Raw genomic sequence first — 19,268 nt, 5'->3', positions numbered from 1 at the left:
AGGTCAAAGCAAAGATCCACAGATCTTTCTCTTTCTCCCCAGTAGACTCATCCGGCTCTTCCGGGGGAACACTGAAATATATCTCCTTCGAGGCATCCTCGTTAAAAAAAACCTGAAGTATCTCAACTGGCTCCTTTTGAGGCCAAGGAGCAGCAACCCTACTCCGGGCCTTTGCAGGATGACTAAACTCCTACTCAGCTCAAACATCCTTAGGAGCAAACTAATTTCACCCCGTTGTACTTTCCGTCAAATCGTTTTTGCTCACTCCCCACAGCTCCTCAGCACGAGACAGGGTTGGGACATAGATTAACTGACAGCTTTGCTGCTGCTAACGCTACTGTGAAATGGCACAAGAGGTTTGAAAAGCAGATGGAAGTATAACTGCACTGAAAAATCATTAAGGAACACAACAACATTGAGGGTGTTTGCTGACAGTATTTGAGAAAGTATAAAAAAAAAAAACACGTTCTAAATACAGTTCAGGTCAGTCAAAACCAAACATGGATATTGAGTGAATTAGTAGGGAACTGCTAAAATCCCTGAACGCCACACACACTGTAGTTCATTTAACATCAGGCGTGGAGCAGACTTGCCTGCACAGGCATCTCCATTAAAACCTGTTAGTGTTACATAACAGCTTCGCTGAGTGGCCATCAGTCAAATAAAGTTGTTTTAGCAGCCTTTGACCTTGTTATGATCCTTGAGCAAATATAGTGGCATTAGTCAACATCGCGGCAGAATCAACCCAATTTAAGCTCAGCTCAGCACAGTATCTCATCTTTGTCCTCTCTTGCAGTGTTATTTCTTCTCTATTCAGACAGCATCACACGAGCAGCAAGATCGCGGGGCATTTTGGAGGATATGATTTATGTCTCTTTATGCCTGTTGCCGCAGCCAATATGGAGGAACAGAAACCAGTGCCTTTGCATCGGTAACCCTGTTCTCAGCTGCTGACGACAAGAATGAAAATATTAGGGGAAGACCCTGCTGAGGCATATGTGACACTGCTGCTTCATATTATCGGTGATGCTGATATGAGACAGGAGGTGAACAAAGAGGAGAGCGAAGACAGATTACGTGCATGTCAGAAAGAAATAGAGTGAGGATAAGTATGAGAATGATGGAGAGCTGGCACTATAAAGTGAAACTAAAAAAACAAACAAACAAAAAAAAACACATCACAAATAGAAAGAAAGAGAGCGGAAGCAGAATTACTCGGAAAAGGAAACCAACAAGATCAAAAACCAATATGTTTAAAAGAGGTGACACTGGATTGGGGTGCAGTGAGCAGGTACAAACCTCTTGGGGAAGCTGAACTTGACTGCATTCTGGATGAAACCGTAGCAACAAGGACTAATGACAAAGGCGGCTCCTGCCTGGATGCAGTGCTCCAACACCATATCTGTCGCTATCCCACATGCATGGAGGGCAACCTGAGTTGAAAGACCACAAAATATGTTACATTTTAAGGGATCTAGTTAAAACTGTGCTTTGTCCTGAACAACAAGACTGTGACTAAGAGCACTTGAGAGCAATCACTCAATCCCATTGATTACTTCATAATGGCTGTTGTAGTTACATAAACCTGTGCTTGCAAAGGTGCAGACTTTGGCAGTTAGAGCAAACAAAATGTATTAGTGCTTTAAGAGAGGGGGCACGAATGCATCGAGACTCCCATCAAGTGGGCAAACTGTGTGTGGTGATAAACACCAAGGTATACATTAGTAATGCTGTGGTTGTTCAGTGGATAAAAGATGGACGGTAAAAATCTCAACATTATAGCTTGTATGATTTCTTTCTTGCCCAGTGCATCTGCAAAAACAAATTATGAATCCCCAAAAGTAATGATTCAAAATTTGAATGTACAGCGGTAACAGATGATTTCCTCTGAAGCGTACACAGGCTAAATAGATTCTCTGTTAATGGTCCAAATAAAATGCATTACCAACAGCCTTACATGACATTAGCTACTGAGTCTCTCTGGAATTAAACCCTTGCAACTTAAGCAGCCGCCTCACTATTCTCTTCTTGTTTTCCAAGTAGTGGTCACTTGGCGTCTGAGAGTCTAAATCGATTGCATGTTGCCTTGACAGCAGTGGCACAGAGCTGAAGTTCAGAGCTGATGAGGGGAGGATTGAGCCAACTGGCTGGAGCTCCACTCACGGGGAAGAGAAGATACAGACATTGAGCAGCATGGCCAAACCCACTCATAAAGTCAGTGGAATGTCTGGACGGGATACATTTCTTAGAGACTCTTTAACTCTCAGTGAAAGTTGCCCCTCTGCATGTATCAACTCACCAACTATAGTTGGTATAAATATGTTTGAGCTCCAGATCAGAGCTCCATGTTCAACAGGCGCGTGCTTAGCTGTGCCTGCCCTAAACGTAAGCCTACACGAAGCACGTCAACCTTTAAAACAAAACAACAACAAAATTCTAACCTTTGCAAAAACATTAGCAACAGAACTGAAAAAAGGTAATAACATAAAATAACATAAAAAACATAAAACAGAAACATTTCACCGAACACAGAAAACCAACCACATTTCACAAAGTCCCACACTTCATCAAAAAAAGATAAAGCAAAGATTTAAAAAAAAAAAAAGAAAAGAAAAAAGACCCTGTTTCCCTTCCTGGACTGATTTTTAAAGAAAGGGGTTTATATTGAAATTATAAGAAAAGGGCACTTTTGAAGGTGACAGCAAATACCACATTGAAACATATTTAAAACAATGAATGTGAATAAATATATTATATGAATCACTTAAAAAAAAAAGCAGTGGGGGAGCAAAGAAGAAGTTACTACTTCCCTCGCTGAAGTATAAGGTTGTGTTTTCTGTTTTGTGAAATGTCTTGGTTTTCACCTTAAAGCCATTGTAAGTTATTTAACAAGTTATTCAATTATTATTATTATTATTATTATTATTCAAACAAGTAATCACCTTAAACTCAGAAATGTGGAATCAACATTAATTAGCAGCAATGCCCTGGATCCATTTCCCACTTAATCTTACATTTATTGGTGTCATGAGGGAAAAGCTTCTCAACAACAGGTTTCAGAATGCTGATGAGGAGGAGGAGTAGCTGCACAATGTCTGATGTTACACACCCACATCTAAAGCAAAAATAATTAGCAAACAAACCCCATCAGTCTTATGCAGCTACTTCATTTCTTACATTAGTCATGCTGGGCTAAATTCTAATTGCATTGTATAACCTTTACCCTTGATTTAACACACACAAAACCACTCAAGCAACATATGTTTCATAAGTATTTATATGTTTCATAAGATGATGTAGAAAAGATCTCTGCTTTATTGATGAATGGCATTTTTTTGTCTCTCTAAAGCAGTGTTTAAAAAGAAAAAGCATTTCCACCAAATGCGGGCCATTATGACATACCCTAACATGTTCCGTACATATTTTACAAGCATTAACACAGCAGGGTCCTGAGGAACTTGAGAAAGAAATCCTTAATCAACACGAACCAACCATGAGACCACTTCTTTAACTCTATTCTTTATGAATCCATCGTTTCAAGAGTGGAAAATCTGCTTCTTCATCAGTCTTTCAATAATCCCGTCACTGGAATAAGGAGGCTTCATTATTCTTATTTCAGTAATCATGTCCTTGTCTTCCTGGGTCTGAAACAGGACAAATGTCTGCATCATCAACACACCCAACTGTAAAGCGTCCAGGCTTTTTGTTGTTATTTTTTCCTTACATTCTGTAATAACTTTAATTGTGAGAGAAAGAGAAAGCATTCGCATAACTGCAGTTCTGTCGTGCATCTTTGATTTGTAATGGCACAGTGTAGTTTGAATACACAAACAGCCAACAGCAATGAAGTGTAATTTCTTAGATCAAGAAGCCTTTCGGTGGGGATGAGCAGTCTAAGGGTTTATAAAAGACAAAAATACTCATCCTGAGCAAAAACACAGACAAAATCCTTCATATAATTAGTGAAATACTAATAATTAAAGCCTTAGTGATTAAAGCCTTCTAGCAATTGATCAATATCAGTTTTAAGATAAAAGCTGAAAGAAACAAGATAAAGTACATTTTTGTTAAAATAATTAGCAAACAATCAGACTCGGTCAGAGAGTCATTATTACTTTGACATTACATTGACATTTATTAGCTTGAGGTTATCACACTGTCAGAATGTTGTAGTGGCCCATGCCTACCTGGGACCCGTTCCGTGGAATGTCAGCACGAAAGATCAAACGCTGCCTAAGACTAGAAGCACCTAAACATAATTAGCCTGATTAAATGAAGGTGACTAAAAATGGGACCATTTATAATACATAATGGGTTTCAGATCATCGTGATGGGGGGGCTCTTTCAGGATATCAATGATAGGCTGCCGGAAGCTTGGCCATAATATATGGCAGTGCAGAAAGGGACAGTTTCATAATTACTGTATATCCATATATCATGTAAAAATAAACTCTCTGGCAAAGCCATGTTGTCGAGAAGAATAATCTGTGTGGTTTGTTTCTTTCCAAGTGGAACGGGTCTCTGGGGAGTTAAGCCTCTAAAACAAAAGCTCTTACTAATTAAAGCGGGTACATATATATTGCGGTTTTGTACCAGAGGAAGTTCAATTAAGGCCACTAGAACAGCTCAGCTGTGAAACATAACAGGAAGGTGGACACTAGTCTGAGACTCTGAGACTATTGTTGGAAACAACTACAAAATCAAGAGTGACGACAGTCACGGTGTTACAAGGGAAAGCCCACTGTCCTCCGTGTGGAAACGGGTACAGCCAACCTACGTAAGGTGAGAAGCGTAAATCCCTCCTTTTGTTATGTTTTGTGTGTACAAAAGGCAGAGCAAACAACCGTAGATCAAAACTTATTTGTTCTGGGTGTGAATTAATTGTCAGTCTGAGAAGTCGAGAGCTCTCCTGGAGACGACGGTGGGTGTTTCTCAGCTGAACTGACGACGCTTGTCGAGTATCACACAATGCTGAAGTGCCGTGCGGTGTATTTTCTCTGATGTCACAGCTAGTCTCCCCAAAAAAATAAACACACAATAAGAAATATCTTTTGAGCTCAACAAACAGAGACAGAAGACATTTTGCTTTCCAGACATCACACATTGACGATCCTTTGCTTTCCGACGATGACTCCATCTACAAACGTTCAATAGAAAGCTTAAAGCGAGGCTGGATGGCGTATTCTTACAGCAAGCAAGAACAAGCTTTGAGATTAGTGCTGCTCTCTGAACAGATCGCTTTAACCCAACATTGCCCCCGTCATTATTTTTCTTTTGGCTCTCTGGGCGATCAGAGAGAGAGGAGTGACTCGCTGTTCGACTTGAAGCACAGGGCACTAAAAGGGCTCCGGTTAAAAGCTTCATCTCAGGAAATGATAAGCCATATTCACTTAAATAATTGCACGTTGGCATTTTCAGTTTCTTCAACAAAAAAAAAAAAAAAAAAAGAAGAAAAAGTGATATATCACTTCATCGTCACTTCATGCGATGTACCAAAATGTTATAAAGTAAATGTAAATATGAAGAGAGTGAACATCACATAAGAACATTTGAGTGAAATATTCTGAAATATGGTCGCATGTAATTTCATGGAGAACAGGTTTCAGTATTCTGCTTTTTCCCCCTCAATGTGCGTGTGTATATGTGTGAGTGACAATAATTCAATTGGCTCAAAGGTCCACTGTGTAGGATGTGCTGACAGCGAGCGATGCAAACTGATGTTTGGGAAAAAACCTGAGCATGCGACACCCACTAAGGTCTGAAAGGTCCTCCATAGAGCCAGTGTTCTCCTGGGACACCTCTCTGCCTTTGAGCTCACCAAGAGGGATAGAAAAAAAAAAAGGCATGTAAATTGCCCTTTTAAAAGCAAACTTCTGCATCAGTAAAAACATACTCATGACTATTGTATCCATAGTATTACTGTCAACATCAAGCCCTGGACGCTACTCACTGGAACTTTCTGCCGTGCAAGCGGTATTACAACCACACCTCAGAAATCCAAATTACAACGACACAAAACAATAAAACGAGCATTAAATGATACAACTGTGCAGGTATTACGGTGGTAATGATCTCAATCTCACCAGAGGCTCTGGAGTAATTTCAACGTTTTTTTTTGTACCATCACAAACAAAATCATACAATGCTTGATACGTCCTGAAAAGGACGTAGACTCCTTGTCCATCTGCCGAACCAAATCCACACAATTCCAATGTTGAAAACCCAGAGGCAAACAGAGACTGCACACAGACAAGCTCCAACACAAAGCCAGGCAATTTCAACTTCCCTTATTTATTCTCAACATGTCAACAAATATGTTAATGTCAACTTTGTCCTGAGGGTCAGTGTGTGCGTGTGTGTGTGTTTATGTAGCCTTTGGGTGACACTTAACGCTTTTTACATACAATTTGATTTCAGAGTCCACTTGCACCATAGTTGATTATTCTACGGTAAAGGCACCTGAAATGGTTACCACACTCTCTATAAATCTGAATCATTATATGGAAAATGCAATGAAATGGCTCAAAAGGATGCCTTCTAAATCCGTGTCCTTTGTTATACTCGCCCCGATGTGAAATGGTCCAGTGAAGTACTCCAAATTGGCCTGAATGAAGCCAATGTTCTTCAAACCAAGCTCAGCGCTGCGACTGTGGGCCCTGACTAGGGACTCCTCTTTGTTCTCTATGAGGATGACCTTGAATTTAAAAACAAACAAACAGTTCACACATCCGTATTCTTTAAGAGACCTGAAATGAGCAGGAGTAAACCTAAAATGTCTGTCAACACAGAAAAATGTTTAATATACTGAGAAAAAATTAAAATAAATTAAACTGAGATTAACACAAGATTCTAAAGAGCCTACTTCTAAAGATTACAGTAAATTTGATACATTTGAATCATGTTAATGATTAATACTATTATCAGTTCTATGATTATTTGATCGTATTTAGTCTGCAAAATACCAAACGAACAGAAAGTCCCTGAATTGGAACCAAACTCCAAAGTGCAGTCATCGACAGCTTTGTTAATTTTAAATGAAAACACACTCTACCTGACAATGAGGAAGTGTGTGAGCCAGAACAATTCCCACATGGCCCTGAAAGACAGGACAAGGAAAAACAGAGAGGTAATAAAAATGCTCAACAGGACCACAACCCACGTTGAGAAACAGCGCCCACAGAGTTATGATTAGTCCCTTTCAGACAGCAGCACTGAGGGGGCATTTTCATGAATGTAATGACTACTCTGCTTTAGTGCATAGGCCAGCAACAGAATGCCTTTGACTGTTAAAGAAAAGCACGACAGAATATGTGGACTTTCTTTCATTCGAGTTGGCCGCTAATGGAGCAGCCATTTAATGTAGCCATGGTCAAATGTAGCAATAACAGCACATGTAATGTTGGACTGATGGACAAACATTAGTACCGTTCCACTGCAGAAATCCACAACAGTGCCTCCTGGTCTGGCTAGCTCTGTAACCATGGCAACCAAGTTATTCAGCTGTTGCATTTTCCTAACTGCACGGATGTTTGACATTTTGCCTGCAAAGAAAAATAAAAAAAGAGAGAGAGAGAGAGAGAGAGAGAGAGAGAGAGTGAGAGGAAAGAAAATTTCAAATTCTCATTGCATTTGAACACAAAGTGGAATGCAACAGATTGTCACAGCGAATGCATTTGATAATTTTAAGGGATGAAAAAGAAAAATCTGCCCGAGAGGAAAAAAAAAAATGGAATTTGGTCAGGATTTTAAAAGGCCACTTTCTGTCTCGGTTGGCTCCAGTCAATTTTAACATTACAAGGTACAAAGGGCTGATGACGAGTCAACAGTCAGATTCTCCTCTCCCTCCCACAACTGCTGAAATCATGATTTACAACCAACCATTGCATGTAATAGTTATAGTACAAAGATGAAAAGGCATCCAACTCATCAGCATGATTCTAGCCAATTGCCATTTAGGGAGGGGGGGGGGCAAACAATCTCTCATCATAAAAAGTGGACCTCTGAGCCAAAATCAAGTACATCATCTTTTATGGCAGAACTCTCCACTGCTGTGCGAGCAGTGTGTACCCCATTAACTCGTAACACATTGCAGTCTCCTGAATCCTGTATTCTGCTGCACCATATGGGTAGCCATTGACGTGCTGTGTGGAAGCCATTTCTGGCTCATGAATCTGGAATGATGAGGGTTTAGTCTCCCCACCTCCCTGAGTCATATTCAGACAAGTAGAATATCAAAAAAGATAATATTCCAACACTTCCATGCTCACACAGCTTTGTATAAAACAACAGGAGAGCCGACATGAAAGCGGAGGTTTTCATCATTCGACATCTTACACTGAATTGTTACTGAGCTGATCACAGTCGCACGTTGAACACTATTAAAAAGCTGCAGATGAATGGAAATATGGTCAAGTGGCCAGGTATTGATTCTACAAATCATTTGGTAATTCACATGAGTTTAGGAACTTCAGATGGAGCTCATAACTCTAATAATAGCCTAGCTCATTATTATTTGATGCCTTTGATGTTTAATCTTATTTAGATTAGAATTAGAATATTTCAGTTTGACCCTGATTATCTGGCCACTTGGGAGCATTGGCCAAAAACTTTGGTAGTTATTAGCTAAGAGAGTTGGTTCGGAGAACCCTCGTAACCAAAACTTTCTTATTCACATATCAAACAGATATACTGCAAGTTTTACATGTATTTGGATTACAATTCAACTAGCTTCAATAACATAATATTAGTATTCCCTCTGCTGTTTTTTTTTACGACACACGGAGCGACTATAGCATCTCGTCCGTTTCATCAAAAAGAAAGAAGAAGACCCAGAGAAGGTGCATTGACCCCATCCCACCATTACTGGTAAAATACCAGCAATGATAGAAACAGCGTGAGTTTGTTTGTCAGGGAAACATGTTTTTTGGGGGGTTTTTTCTGGCAAGTTGACCCAGGATTTGACTTCTGAAGTTCAGTGAGTAGACAGCATGCTGTGGCAGCATCATCGGGGGTGACCGAGGATCCATTAGCCCGTGTGTCCTTTACTAAAAGGGGCCTTGCAATCCTGCCACTGCTGGCAGCGAGCCACAATCTCCTCTTCTCTCCCCTGATGCTGTGGTGCTGCCTGCAGCCTTATCAGGCAGGACCATCTCACAGATAAGAATGGAAAGATATAGCTCTGGTGGGGCAACAGCTTTGACTGTTCGGAGGACATGCTGGTGTCAAAAGCAAACATCACGGCTGTAATGACATTTAGGTTGAGATGTGGCTAAGTGAGTTCTAAGTTTGATCCGCAAGTATACTGTAAATGTTGACATTGAAAAATGTAGGAAAATGTTTTTATTTTTCTAGAAAATTGACTGCAGCCCATGTAGCTCTTGAGTTTCCTCATATTTAAAGGTGATAGAGAATGGTTGAATGGGGCATTAATCCTTGTTCTGTGATGTGATATGTAGCCCAAAAAAAATTGGTTGGGTCTGTAATGGCTCAGAACCTCCCTAAAAGACTCTCTGAAACAGCTGTTACTATGCTGGGTTTAGAATGCGTCTTTTTCCGTCGTTTCAGAGCTTATCTGGCAACCTCATTATGAAATGCAGGTAGGTGGTGGTGCTATTCGGTTGCCGTTGCTTGATTGGCTGCCCTTGCTCTCACTGAAAACAGAGCTATAGAGTAATACACTGACTGGAAAGAAAGCTCATCAGAATCAGGATTCGTTTTATTGCCATTGTTAGTGAACAGTGTTCACTAACTAGGAATTTGCTGCAGCGTAAGGTTCAAACATGTAACATAGGATATTATAATAAAAAATAAAGAATAAAAATATATTAATATTAAATGTACAAGGTGTGTACAACAATACACAGTATCCAATATACAGAGCAACAACAGTGCAGCTTCATTAGTGCAATTTTAATGATGGTAAAGTGACTGGGGCAGGTTATGAGGTGATTATGAAGTGTTCATAAGTCCAACTGCAAGGGGCAAAAACTGTTTTTGTGACGGGAGGTTCTGGTCCGAATGGACCGAAGCCTCCTGCCCGAGGGGAGTGGTGCAAATAGAGAAGGGTCAGCTGTGATCCGACCTGCTCGCTCCATAGTCCTGGAGACGTGCAGGTGATCACCGGAGCGAGCCAGGTCTGCACAGACAGGAACACTTTGACAGACACAGACTGCAGCGAGTCTGTGTCTGTCCCTGTCGGAAATGACCATCTACTCATCTACTCTGCTGCTCGGAATCGTGCAAGCTTTGTGAAGTTTGTGTACTCCGTGAAATGCGCAGCGCAAAGGAAAAGTCGGCGGTTGGGGATGCTGTTAAAAATAAATAAAAGCCATTGATCGCGAACATTGCTTTCCGGGGGAAGAATATGTAACGATCGTAGTCCACTTTCACAGCCTTGGAAGGCACACCAGTTCCTGTTTCTCGCCGAAGGGGAGTGTCTGAAACGGAGTGGCTGTGGACTTGGGTGCGGGGGGGGGGGGGGGGGGGGGGGGGGAATTGCTGAAAAAGTGACGTCACTTTTTCACAAAAAACGGATTGGGGGATAGTCTGGGGGCAATTTTAAAAAGGGGAGTACTTGAAACAGAGGTTCTGACATTTGCTGGCACTTTGTGTGTACTCCCCACAGAGGGGAGACTCAGAACTAACACCAAAAACGGGAAAAAGACGATTTTGATTCTCTATCCCCTTTAAGTAGAAAGACACTTCAATATGTCCTGAGAAGTGGAAAACGTCTTCAGATGTTTTGCCTACAGGAATACCCCTGAAAGCAATCCATTAGTGACCAAAAATATCCAGTTACAGGATGTCATGATAGGAAATGTTGAGCCAGGAGTTTAAAAAACATTCCTGGAAAAGTCACATGTGGCTCTACAAGAGGTAGCCGAGTTAAGATACGCTTCAAATAAATGTAAATATTGACCCAAATTGAGCAAAATATTCAAAATATGAGATTAGCAGTCTACACCATTTAATTCAGTGTTGTTTTGTGAAGTCATGCTTTGAGATTTGATGCAAGTATACAAACTGAGAATTAGGGCAGCTTCTCAGGTATCTAACATGATCCGCTTTCGGACAGAGCCGTTCTAAGAACGCAGTTATCAGAACTGTCCTACTTGAATTTCGTTCTGATAACTGTCCTTCTGTTTCAGTCTGCATTCGCACATGAGTCGGGACTGATGCGCCGCGCGCAGCCGTCTGCGTCAGTGACGTGTTACGTTAGCCGTTTAGCGCCACATTCAACAACAAAACAGAACCCGGTAAAAGTAATTAGAGAAGAAAAAACAGCACCAAGAAGCTAATATGGAGAGCGGGGAGGCCACCGTGTTCATGGTCTGCATGATGGTGATATTAATCATGGACGAGCACATCAGGCGTCTAACATGGAGGCTGGAAGAGCACACAGAGAAACAGGAGATACTTTTTCATTTCATGAAGGAAGGAAGAAAGGAGAGCAGAGCACCGCAGACAAAGGAGACAAAGTGTAAGTTTAACTTATTAAACACCCGCCGGTTGTGTCTGTGTGTATGAGTAAACATTTCAGTCGTGATAGCATGACATGGGGCGTAGCTACCGACCACCACACACCTCCGTCAGATGCGTTCTATAGAACCATGAAAAGACCCGACCTCGGAGAAGGAGCTAAATAGGAATAGGAACTAAGGGAGAAAGCCCCGAGTTCCTGTATGTCCGAAAACGGGAGAAAACGGCCCCGCGGATTAAAAGGTTATTAGAACTGCCAAAGGTTCCTACAGTCCAAAAGCGGCTTTAACCTAGTGTTTGAATGAGGGAGGGCTTACCGACTTCCACTGCATGAGAATTGATCTTCGCGCCATCAGGGTTAAAAAAGCAACGGCATTCATCTGTAAGTTAGTAAAATGTTTTTCTGAAGGTATTGTCCCAAAGATGGCGATTACTGGGTCAGGGTGTACATTAACACCACGTATGTAAGATATAGCTTCAAAACATTTTGTCCAGAAGCTGTTCAGAGACCTGCATGACCAAAACATGTGGCCCACTGTAGCTGGATTGTGGCTGCATCTTGGACATTCAGGATTGATGTTAGGGTATATTCTGGCCAGTTTCTCATTTGAATAGTGCAGTCTATGTAAAACTTTAAATTGGATAAGACCATGCCGTATGCAAAGAGATGTGGTGTGTATACGCTTTAAACTTTTTTGCCATGTCTCCTCGGATAGTGCAATGTCTAAGTCCTTTTCCCATGCCAACCGAGTACTTTCCCATGACGGTGGGTCGATATCTTCTAATATTTGATATTGACAAAAATTGAACTTTTTACAATTTCACGTTTCACTTATCTTGTCCATCATATCCATTGTTCATGTTGGGGGTGGTGGGGGGGTAGTATGTGTGCAGTGTGGTTGTCGGTGTGATGTTGTGTGTGAGTTTATGCATGAATTGATTTGATTATTGATTTTATTATGTAAAGCACTTTGTGCTGCTTTTTTAGTATGAAAGGTGCTATATAAATAAAGTTTGATTTGATCTGTTACAGCTTTTTCACGTATCAGAGAGCATTTAAAGTCCCCATTGAACAAAAAAGGTCGAGTCTTTAATCTTTTAACATTTCAACAGGATGTTTTTTATATCTAAAATGACATATGAGCAAAATAAGCTCTGAATCTAGAAGCTCTGGATTTCTGCTCTGCATCCCTTGAATACCATTTACAGCCTCAGAAAGATGAGGTCTGACGGCCTGTATCTTCTGTTAGAGGAACCGATACCGTCCACCGGCTCAGTGGGTACAGGTGGTATCTGAAATGCACTGTGAGGAAATGATAAAATGAGATGCTATCCGGACAAGCTCCAAAAAAGTGTCAGCTGGGGGCACGGAGCCAGTACCTGGCCTGGGCCTTAGCTCAGAGAAATGTCTTAAGAACATCTAAAAAGGAACTCTATCACTTCTCGTGTAGAAGTTAAAAACAATACATGTGTTAAATCAGAAACTGCTGTTACAGGCCTGCAGCAGCTCAATGTTAATGTAGCCAGTGAATAAAATATGAAATCCATGCAAGAAGTCCACCTGCGTGAAAACACAGTACACCGTGCATAGATGGAAGACTGGCTTTCACAGCCATGACACCTGTGACACTGTCTAACAAGAGAGAACAAGCTCATTTCATGTGTGAGACAGAGTGCAAACTGCACATCTCTCGAGGGCTGTGAACCAGACAAATTGAGTTCTCAGGCTAAACTACCTGAGCCAAATTAAAAAACCCACCTGATAAACCACAAACTGGTTTGCAGAAGAATGTGTGTGTGTGTGTGTGTGTGTGTGTGTGTGTGGGGGGGGGGGAGTAAGCTCTTAAAACCTTTTCCATTAAAACTCCTCTTAACTTTCCTGCTCTCCGTTATTCTTTGTGAAACGATTGGACACACATCAATTATGCGTATAATTGTTAACACATACTGATCTCAGCAAACAAGACTCAGAGGGCCATTTATAAGGCTTTACAATTACAGCAGTAAAATGTCCATCACTGTGCAAATCAAAAATGCATGCACTTTCAAAAGCCTGTCAGAGTACTCTTTCTTTTAAGTCAAACATTTTCCACGAAATTTTCTTTGACTATCTTTATTGATCGTTCTGTGGTGTCGGTGTATGTTTCTGGCATGTGTACCTGCAGCTGCTGCTCCTTGAGATGTGAAAATAATACCAAATAGTCTCCATAAAGTCTAGCCTGGCTGGCTTTGGTCTAGAGGTGGTGGTCGTTGAGTTTCTTCATTAACATCCTCAGGCTCTCTGCAAGTTCTCTCATATATATATATATATATATATATATATATATATAAAAAAGCTCTAAAATTTTAAACATTATACTCAATACATTAATGTTGAGCTGAAGCTGCAGAATAATTACCATTATATAAGAATAACTTATCTCTGAATATATTCTCTTTTGAAGCAGGACATGCCAAAGTTCAGTATGAGTAACAATGGTGATGCAGTCGGGCTGTAGGCTCAACACATCTAACAAACTGTTAAAATTGGCTTTGTTCTTAGACATTATGAATGAAATAGGGCTCAGTACTTTTCCATATGACCTAAAGTGATCCAGGAGTAGAAAGACAAAACAATTAGGAAAGCAAGGGCAGATTCACACACACACATTGTTTTGGGCTGATCCAGAGAATATGACGAAGCATGTTGAACCTACTCATGTCCAATCATACTCGGTCGAATGTGAGTCCAACCTATGACACTATAAATAAACATGATAACCGGAAATCAGGGCGCAGTCTGACAGACTTCCTGCGGGAGCTCTGTTCCACTGAGCCCAGCGCTGATATGCTTTGATGTGTGAATACCAATAAACACTTCATTTTCACTTGAATTACTGCGGTCCGTTCTTAAGCCTCCTACTAAAAGAACCGAATCTAATAAAACCCATGAGTCTCCCTTTGTAGAACACCTCTGGTCCGAATGCCACTTACAGCAGACGCATTAATGGCGCTCAAAGAGTTCTCCACAAAATTCAAAGCCTTTCTTTGCCATTTCGAAGAAAGTGACCAAGATCTGCACCACAATTTTAGGGGTTCTTCCGCTGCTCGTGGTCCAAACCCTAAGCTCCCTGAAATTTGACCGAGTAGTTTTTGCTGGCAAATCAGCGAGGAGACAGACAGACAAATGAAGCCAATGAGCATATACTTCTGCTGTTTGGTGGAGCAATCACAAGTGACAAGCCTCAGAGCTTCACTACGCAGCACACCTGCAATTATGCCGCGGCTTATTAAAGAGAAGTTTGAGGTGGAGCATTGAGCTGTATCTTAACATAATCTTGTTGGACTGGCTTGAAATTGAAAAAAAGAAAAAAAAAAAAAAAAAAAAAAAGACATTTGCGACAGTTTAAGCTTAAATTGTCGTCACGCTGTCTGGAACCGAAATGTGTCTTTTAACAGCAGCAGTCACAGAAACGTTTCAACATATTTGTGTAAAACTGCAATACTGTAGCAGGAAATTGCAAGGTGATGAAGGCAAACTCAAGAGGAATAAATTCCTCACTCAGCATCTGCGAGCACCTTTGCATAATGTGACCTGCTGTGGTGGCAGGCGAGAAATCTGCATAATTACTGAACTGCAACTGTCCCTCTCACAGGTCACGGCGCGTATCCGGTTTGTTTGCATCGTTACGTTTGAAACTAAGCATTTGGCTCATCCAAGATGCAAATTACCTCCTCCAGATAGATTCAATTACCAAATTTTCTCATTCAAGAGCAAAGCAATGCTTTGTACAAACAAAAGTCTGACGATAAAAAAAAATTAAAAATGTGCAACAAACATGTGACGTGCAACAAAGTAACTTTTGGGCAAATGTAAATAAAATAAGTGTCGGTGACCTTCTGACCCTCTACTAGCTGCTTGGATTTAGGAAAGTTTTCCAATCCAGACCCCACAGCCATCCAAGAAAAGGCAGTTTTCAATGAATAAATATTGATATGGAAATCAAAATATCCTTAATCAGGAAATGTTTCAATACAGTGCCAAATGACAGACAAAACCATGTCGGGCTCCGCAAGACATCGATTTCTGTTTTATTTCAACATTTTTTTTGAAGATATTGTATTTTTTGGCCACGAAAATGACCGATTGATGCTTGAATATAGCCAAGCGAAACAATCTCTTCTATTAGTGAGACTCTTTTTGCAATAGCCAGCAAAGAACACTGAAGCATACAGCTTTGAGGAAAAATTTCAAACGCATTATTGGCAGCAATTTCCCAGCTCTGCTCAGGTGTGGGAAGAGGCTACTGTATCCATAAGCAAAAATATCAGTAAACCACAACCACAGAGTAAACAAAAGATTTTTGCTCGGTTTGTGTACTTCAGATGTTTGGTTTTTTTTGTATTTTACGACCATAAGTTAAGCGGTCTTCTATCAAGTCTCATTACTGCAAATCCACCACAGTCACATGTGACCGGCTTCGCGACTCAGCAGCTGGATGAGAGATAAAAGGCACCAGTTCCTTTTCCCAAATATCTTATCTATGTGTAAGACATGATGCAAACTTTTCTTTGGTCAAAAAAGAAATGATACATGATACATAGCACTTGATAGACTTACCTGAATCTGTTTAAGAGGTCATATTTGGACATGAACAATCAAGTTATATTGCCAAAATTCAACAAAACCTCTGTTGACAATGTGTAAAGATGCTGGGTAAGTGAAGAGATCTATTCTTTGATATTTATGTCCAATGTAGAATTCTTTTGAAGAGCATGAAAGGAAAAAAAAAAATCATCAAAACCACCTGTTAAACCTGCGATGTGGACAAACCCAGAAACAGCTCTTTTACACTAAATAGTTTGCCTTATTCAGCGCACAGATTCGGTTCTCTCTGTACTCTGCCCGAGCTGTCAGAGGGAGGGAGTTAAATGGCACAATGCTGGCATCGGTGAAGGGTTGTATAAATGTCTTTTGGCCTGCCACCTTTGCTAAATCTCTCAGCCAGAAGGGCTTTTAGCCCTTTCACTGCAGAGCTAGCTCAACTACAAATAAAGGCTACCTGGACTACAGCCAGCTGGTGTCCCTGCTGCTCCCGGTTTTTCTTACAGAAATGCCAAGTAGTCAAAGCCATCGGGACAAATAAAGGGATTCTCCTTTTGACCCTGCAAGCTCGTGTGGATACTGCGGGAGACGACTACTGTTTTTCCACAACAATGCCATCTTTTCCACAGATGATAATCATTATTGCCTTCAGCGTCATCCGGTTTTATATTTCGCACGATTTATTTTCGCAATAGAAAACAAGCACACATTCCCAATAGATATCTGTTCCCTCATTATATCCGCAAATGTATTGGCACGCAGAGATATTCTTATATGGGAAAGTGGGGCAAGAAACAAGGGACTGCAGATTGGCCACAAACACAGCGCATGCCCTTTGGATAATTAGTCAAGGATTTAGATGAATCATTATTCTGTCTCACCGAGCCACCTGCATACTAAAAAATATATATATACACACTCTTATACACACTACTGTTAAACTTAGCACACTCTCTGTGTTACTAACTTTTATAAAAACAAAAATATATACACCAGAATAAATTAATTAATACAATATGAATTTTTGAAAAGATACATTTGCTCATGCTCATCACTCTGGGGAGACGATTTTAGTAGCTACGGATACACAAGTATTGAAACTAAAATGATAAGAATGTGCCACCAAAGTGGCTCCTGCAGACTCAATGACTCATGTTCACGAGTCATCAATCAACAGGTTTACTGTTGAAATGATCTGCAGACGCAGAAAGAGACAAAACACACTAGCTTAAAACTGATAACGCACCCCTACATCACAGTAATCCAACACCGTGAGGGTGTAATGCACGAGGGAAAACTCCACTTCACATACACACCAAAGTGCCCACGCAATCTTGTTTTGAGCCAAATTAGATGTGGGTACTTGGGGAGGTCCCTCCTACATAAGGGGCTCATCTGACAGTTTAGATAGAAACCACATGATCACATGATCTATTAGAGTTCACTCTGCTGACAAGAAAAAAAAAACAAAAAGGAAAAAGGAACAAAGGAATTCCACCGTGATGACTTTGTTCAACCTTTGGAGGAGAAAATACAAAGGTGACACGTGTAATGATGGGAATAGCAAATGCTTGAATTTATCTGCTTCAAATGACTGTAAGGTGTAAAAGAAAAAAAGAAAAGGTGCATCACTCGCAGCTCGAAAGTCATATGTGAAAAGTGTTCGGTCAGGGCAGGAATAAGATTTTATCTTTAACTCCACTGGCAGCTTTTTGCATACAAATATCACTCATTGCACTGGTTTGTTCCTGATCGAAATTTTCTGGATATTCAAGATGACAGATTTGTTTCTTTTATTATGTCATTAAGAAATGGCCTTCAACTGAAACAGTGGTCACCCAGTTGGGGACTTTCAGAGAAAACTGTTAGTAAATCCAGTATGGTGCACTATACTATTGTGCTGTGCTGTGCACAAAATCACCTTAATGGAGGAAGAAAAACTTTTCCTGTGACCACATAATTCAGTGTCAGATGTTTGCTAATTCTAAACCGGCCTCATTTATTTTGAAAACGAGTCCTGCGTATTGATGCATGCAAAAGAAAACTTGAGAAGAACACCTCTCTTCGTGGAAGGACCAGCTCTTCATCTGTTGGATTTGTGGTGTTGCCAGTGCCGAGGGAACATTTCACAAAAGGGCAGTGGAAGCATCATCCCACCATCTGATGACCCCTGTAGCAGTCAAATTGTCCTAAACACACCTCAAAGCCATAACGGACTATACCTCAAGCACTTAAAGCTGACATGTTTCAGCCTGACCCTCAGTTCCCCGACCTAAACATCACTGAAAATCTGCCCATTGACCGCAAAAGAGTAGCACATGCGAGATGAGCCAAGGTTCTTGGAGAACTATAAACATTTAAGCAGAAAGAAAGGGTGGAAACTTTCCAAGTCTCTATGCTGGCAACAAAAGGCCTTTACAAGCTGTGATACTTGCCAGAGGGAGTGTTACTTTATACTGACCATGCAGGGCGCCCGGACTTTTCTTAGTTGTTGTTATTTAAACTGGAAAGAAGGTTAAAGAAAAGAGCTGATTTGCTTAAAACATCAAACGATATCTGTAATCTTTCATTTCATGACACTTTTGAAATATGATCATCTTTTTCTCCCTTAAGGGCGGATGAAAATCTTTCTATCAAAACTCTGCTTTAAAGTGAGCAGCCATGCACACTACTTTACATGTAACTTGGCAAACAATCAAATAACGGCTGCTGATTATTGCACCAGATAGTCACAAAGTTCTGTGGGGGATCTACTCACAGTGCCTTCAGCTTTTAACACAGAAAGGAAAATATATATCCTAAATCTTCAGCAAAATAACACATCATTTCTCACTGTTCATGGTTCAGCATGTGAGAATTAATTCGAGCCTTCCCTTAATAACAGCTATCAACTGTTAGAACAGATACTATAATACCTTAACTATGATAATTATTTCCCTCATCATTAAACGTGGAAGTCCCCGTTTGTGATGTGTTCTGTTGATGTCTTCCGCTGGCATTCAGAATGCTTGAAATGCTTGAGAAAGAAAACTCTCACTTTGTGTTCTCTGCTCCCTGAGGCACATCTCCATCACATCAGTTTTTGCAGCCACGTCCGTGGAGTATCTTGCCATCTTTAATTAAGTGCGTGTTTTATTTATTTTATTTGAAAGCAAAATTACTTATTTTCATGCTCAGATATTGGGGTGCGCTTCCCTAAAAACTC

The 19,268-nt window shown here is 40.6% G+C and overlaps 1 protein-coding gene across 2 annotated transcripts in view; it reads right to left on the bottom strand.

Moving 5' to 3' along the window:
- gstcd (glutathione S-transferase, C-terminal domain containing) overlaps positions 1-19,268 on the bottom strand; it is a 52,066-nt gene that overhangs the window by 11,030 nt on the left and 21,768 nt on the right. For both annotated transcript variants that reach the window (XM_075463035.1, XM_075463036.1), the window contains 4 exons: positions 7,426-7,541; positions 7,052-7,096; positions 6,566-6,694; positions 1,300-1,433 (listed from right to left, as the gene is read on the bottom strand). In XM_075463035.1, coding sequence (XP_075319150.1) covers positions 1,300-1,433; positions 6,566-6,694; positions 7,052-7,096; positions 7,426-7,541 — 424 coding nt within the window. The remainder of the gene's footprint in view (positions 1-1,299; positions 1,434-6,565; positions 6,695-7,051; positions 7,097-7,425; positions 7,542-19,268) is intronic.

This window comes from Odontesthes bonariensis, chromosome 4 (genome assembly GCF_027942865.1).
Source record: "Odontesthes bonariensis isolate fOdoBon6 chromosome 4, fOdoBon6.hap1, whole genome shotgun sequence".
Lineage (NCBI taxonomy): Eukaryota > Metazoa > Chordata > Actinopteri > Atheriniformes > Atherinopsidae > Odontesthes > Odontesthes bonariensis.
This window is presented reverse-complemented; position numbering and strand designations above follow the sequence as displayed.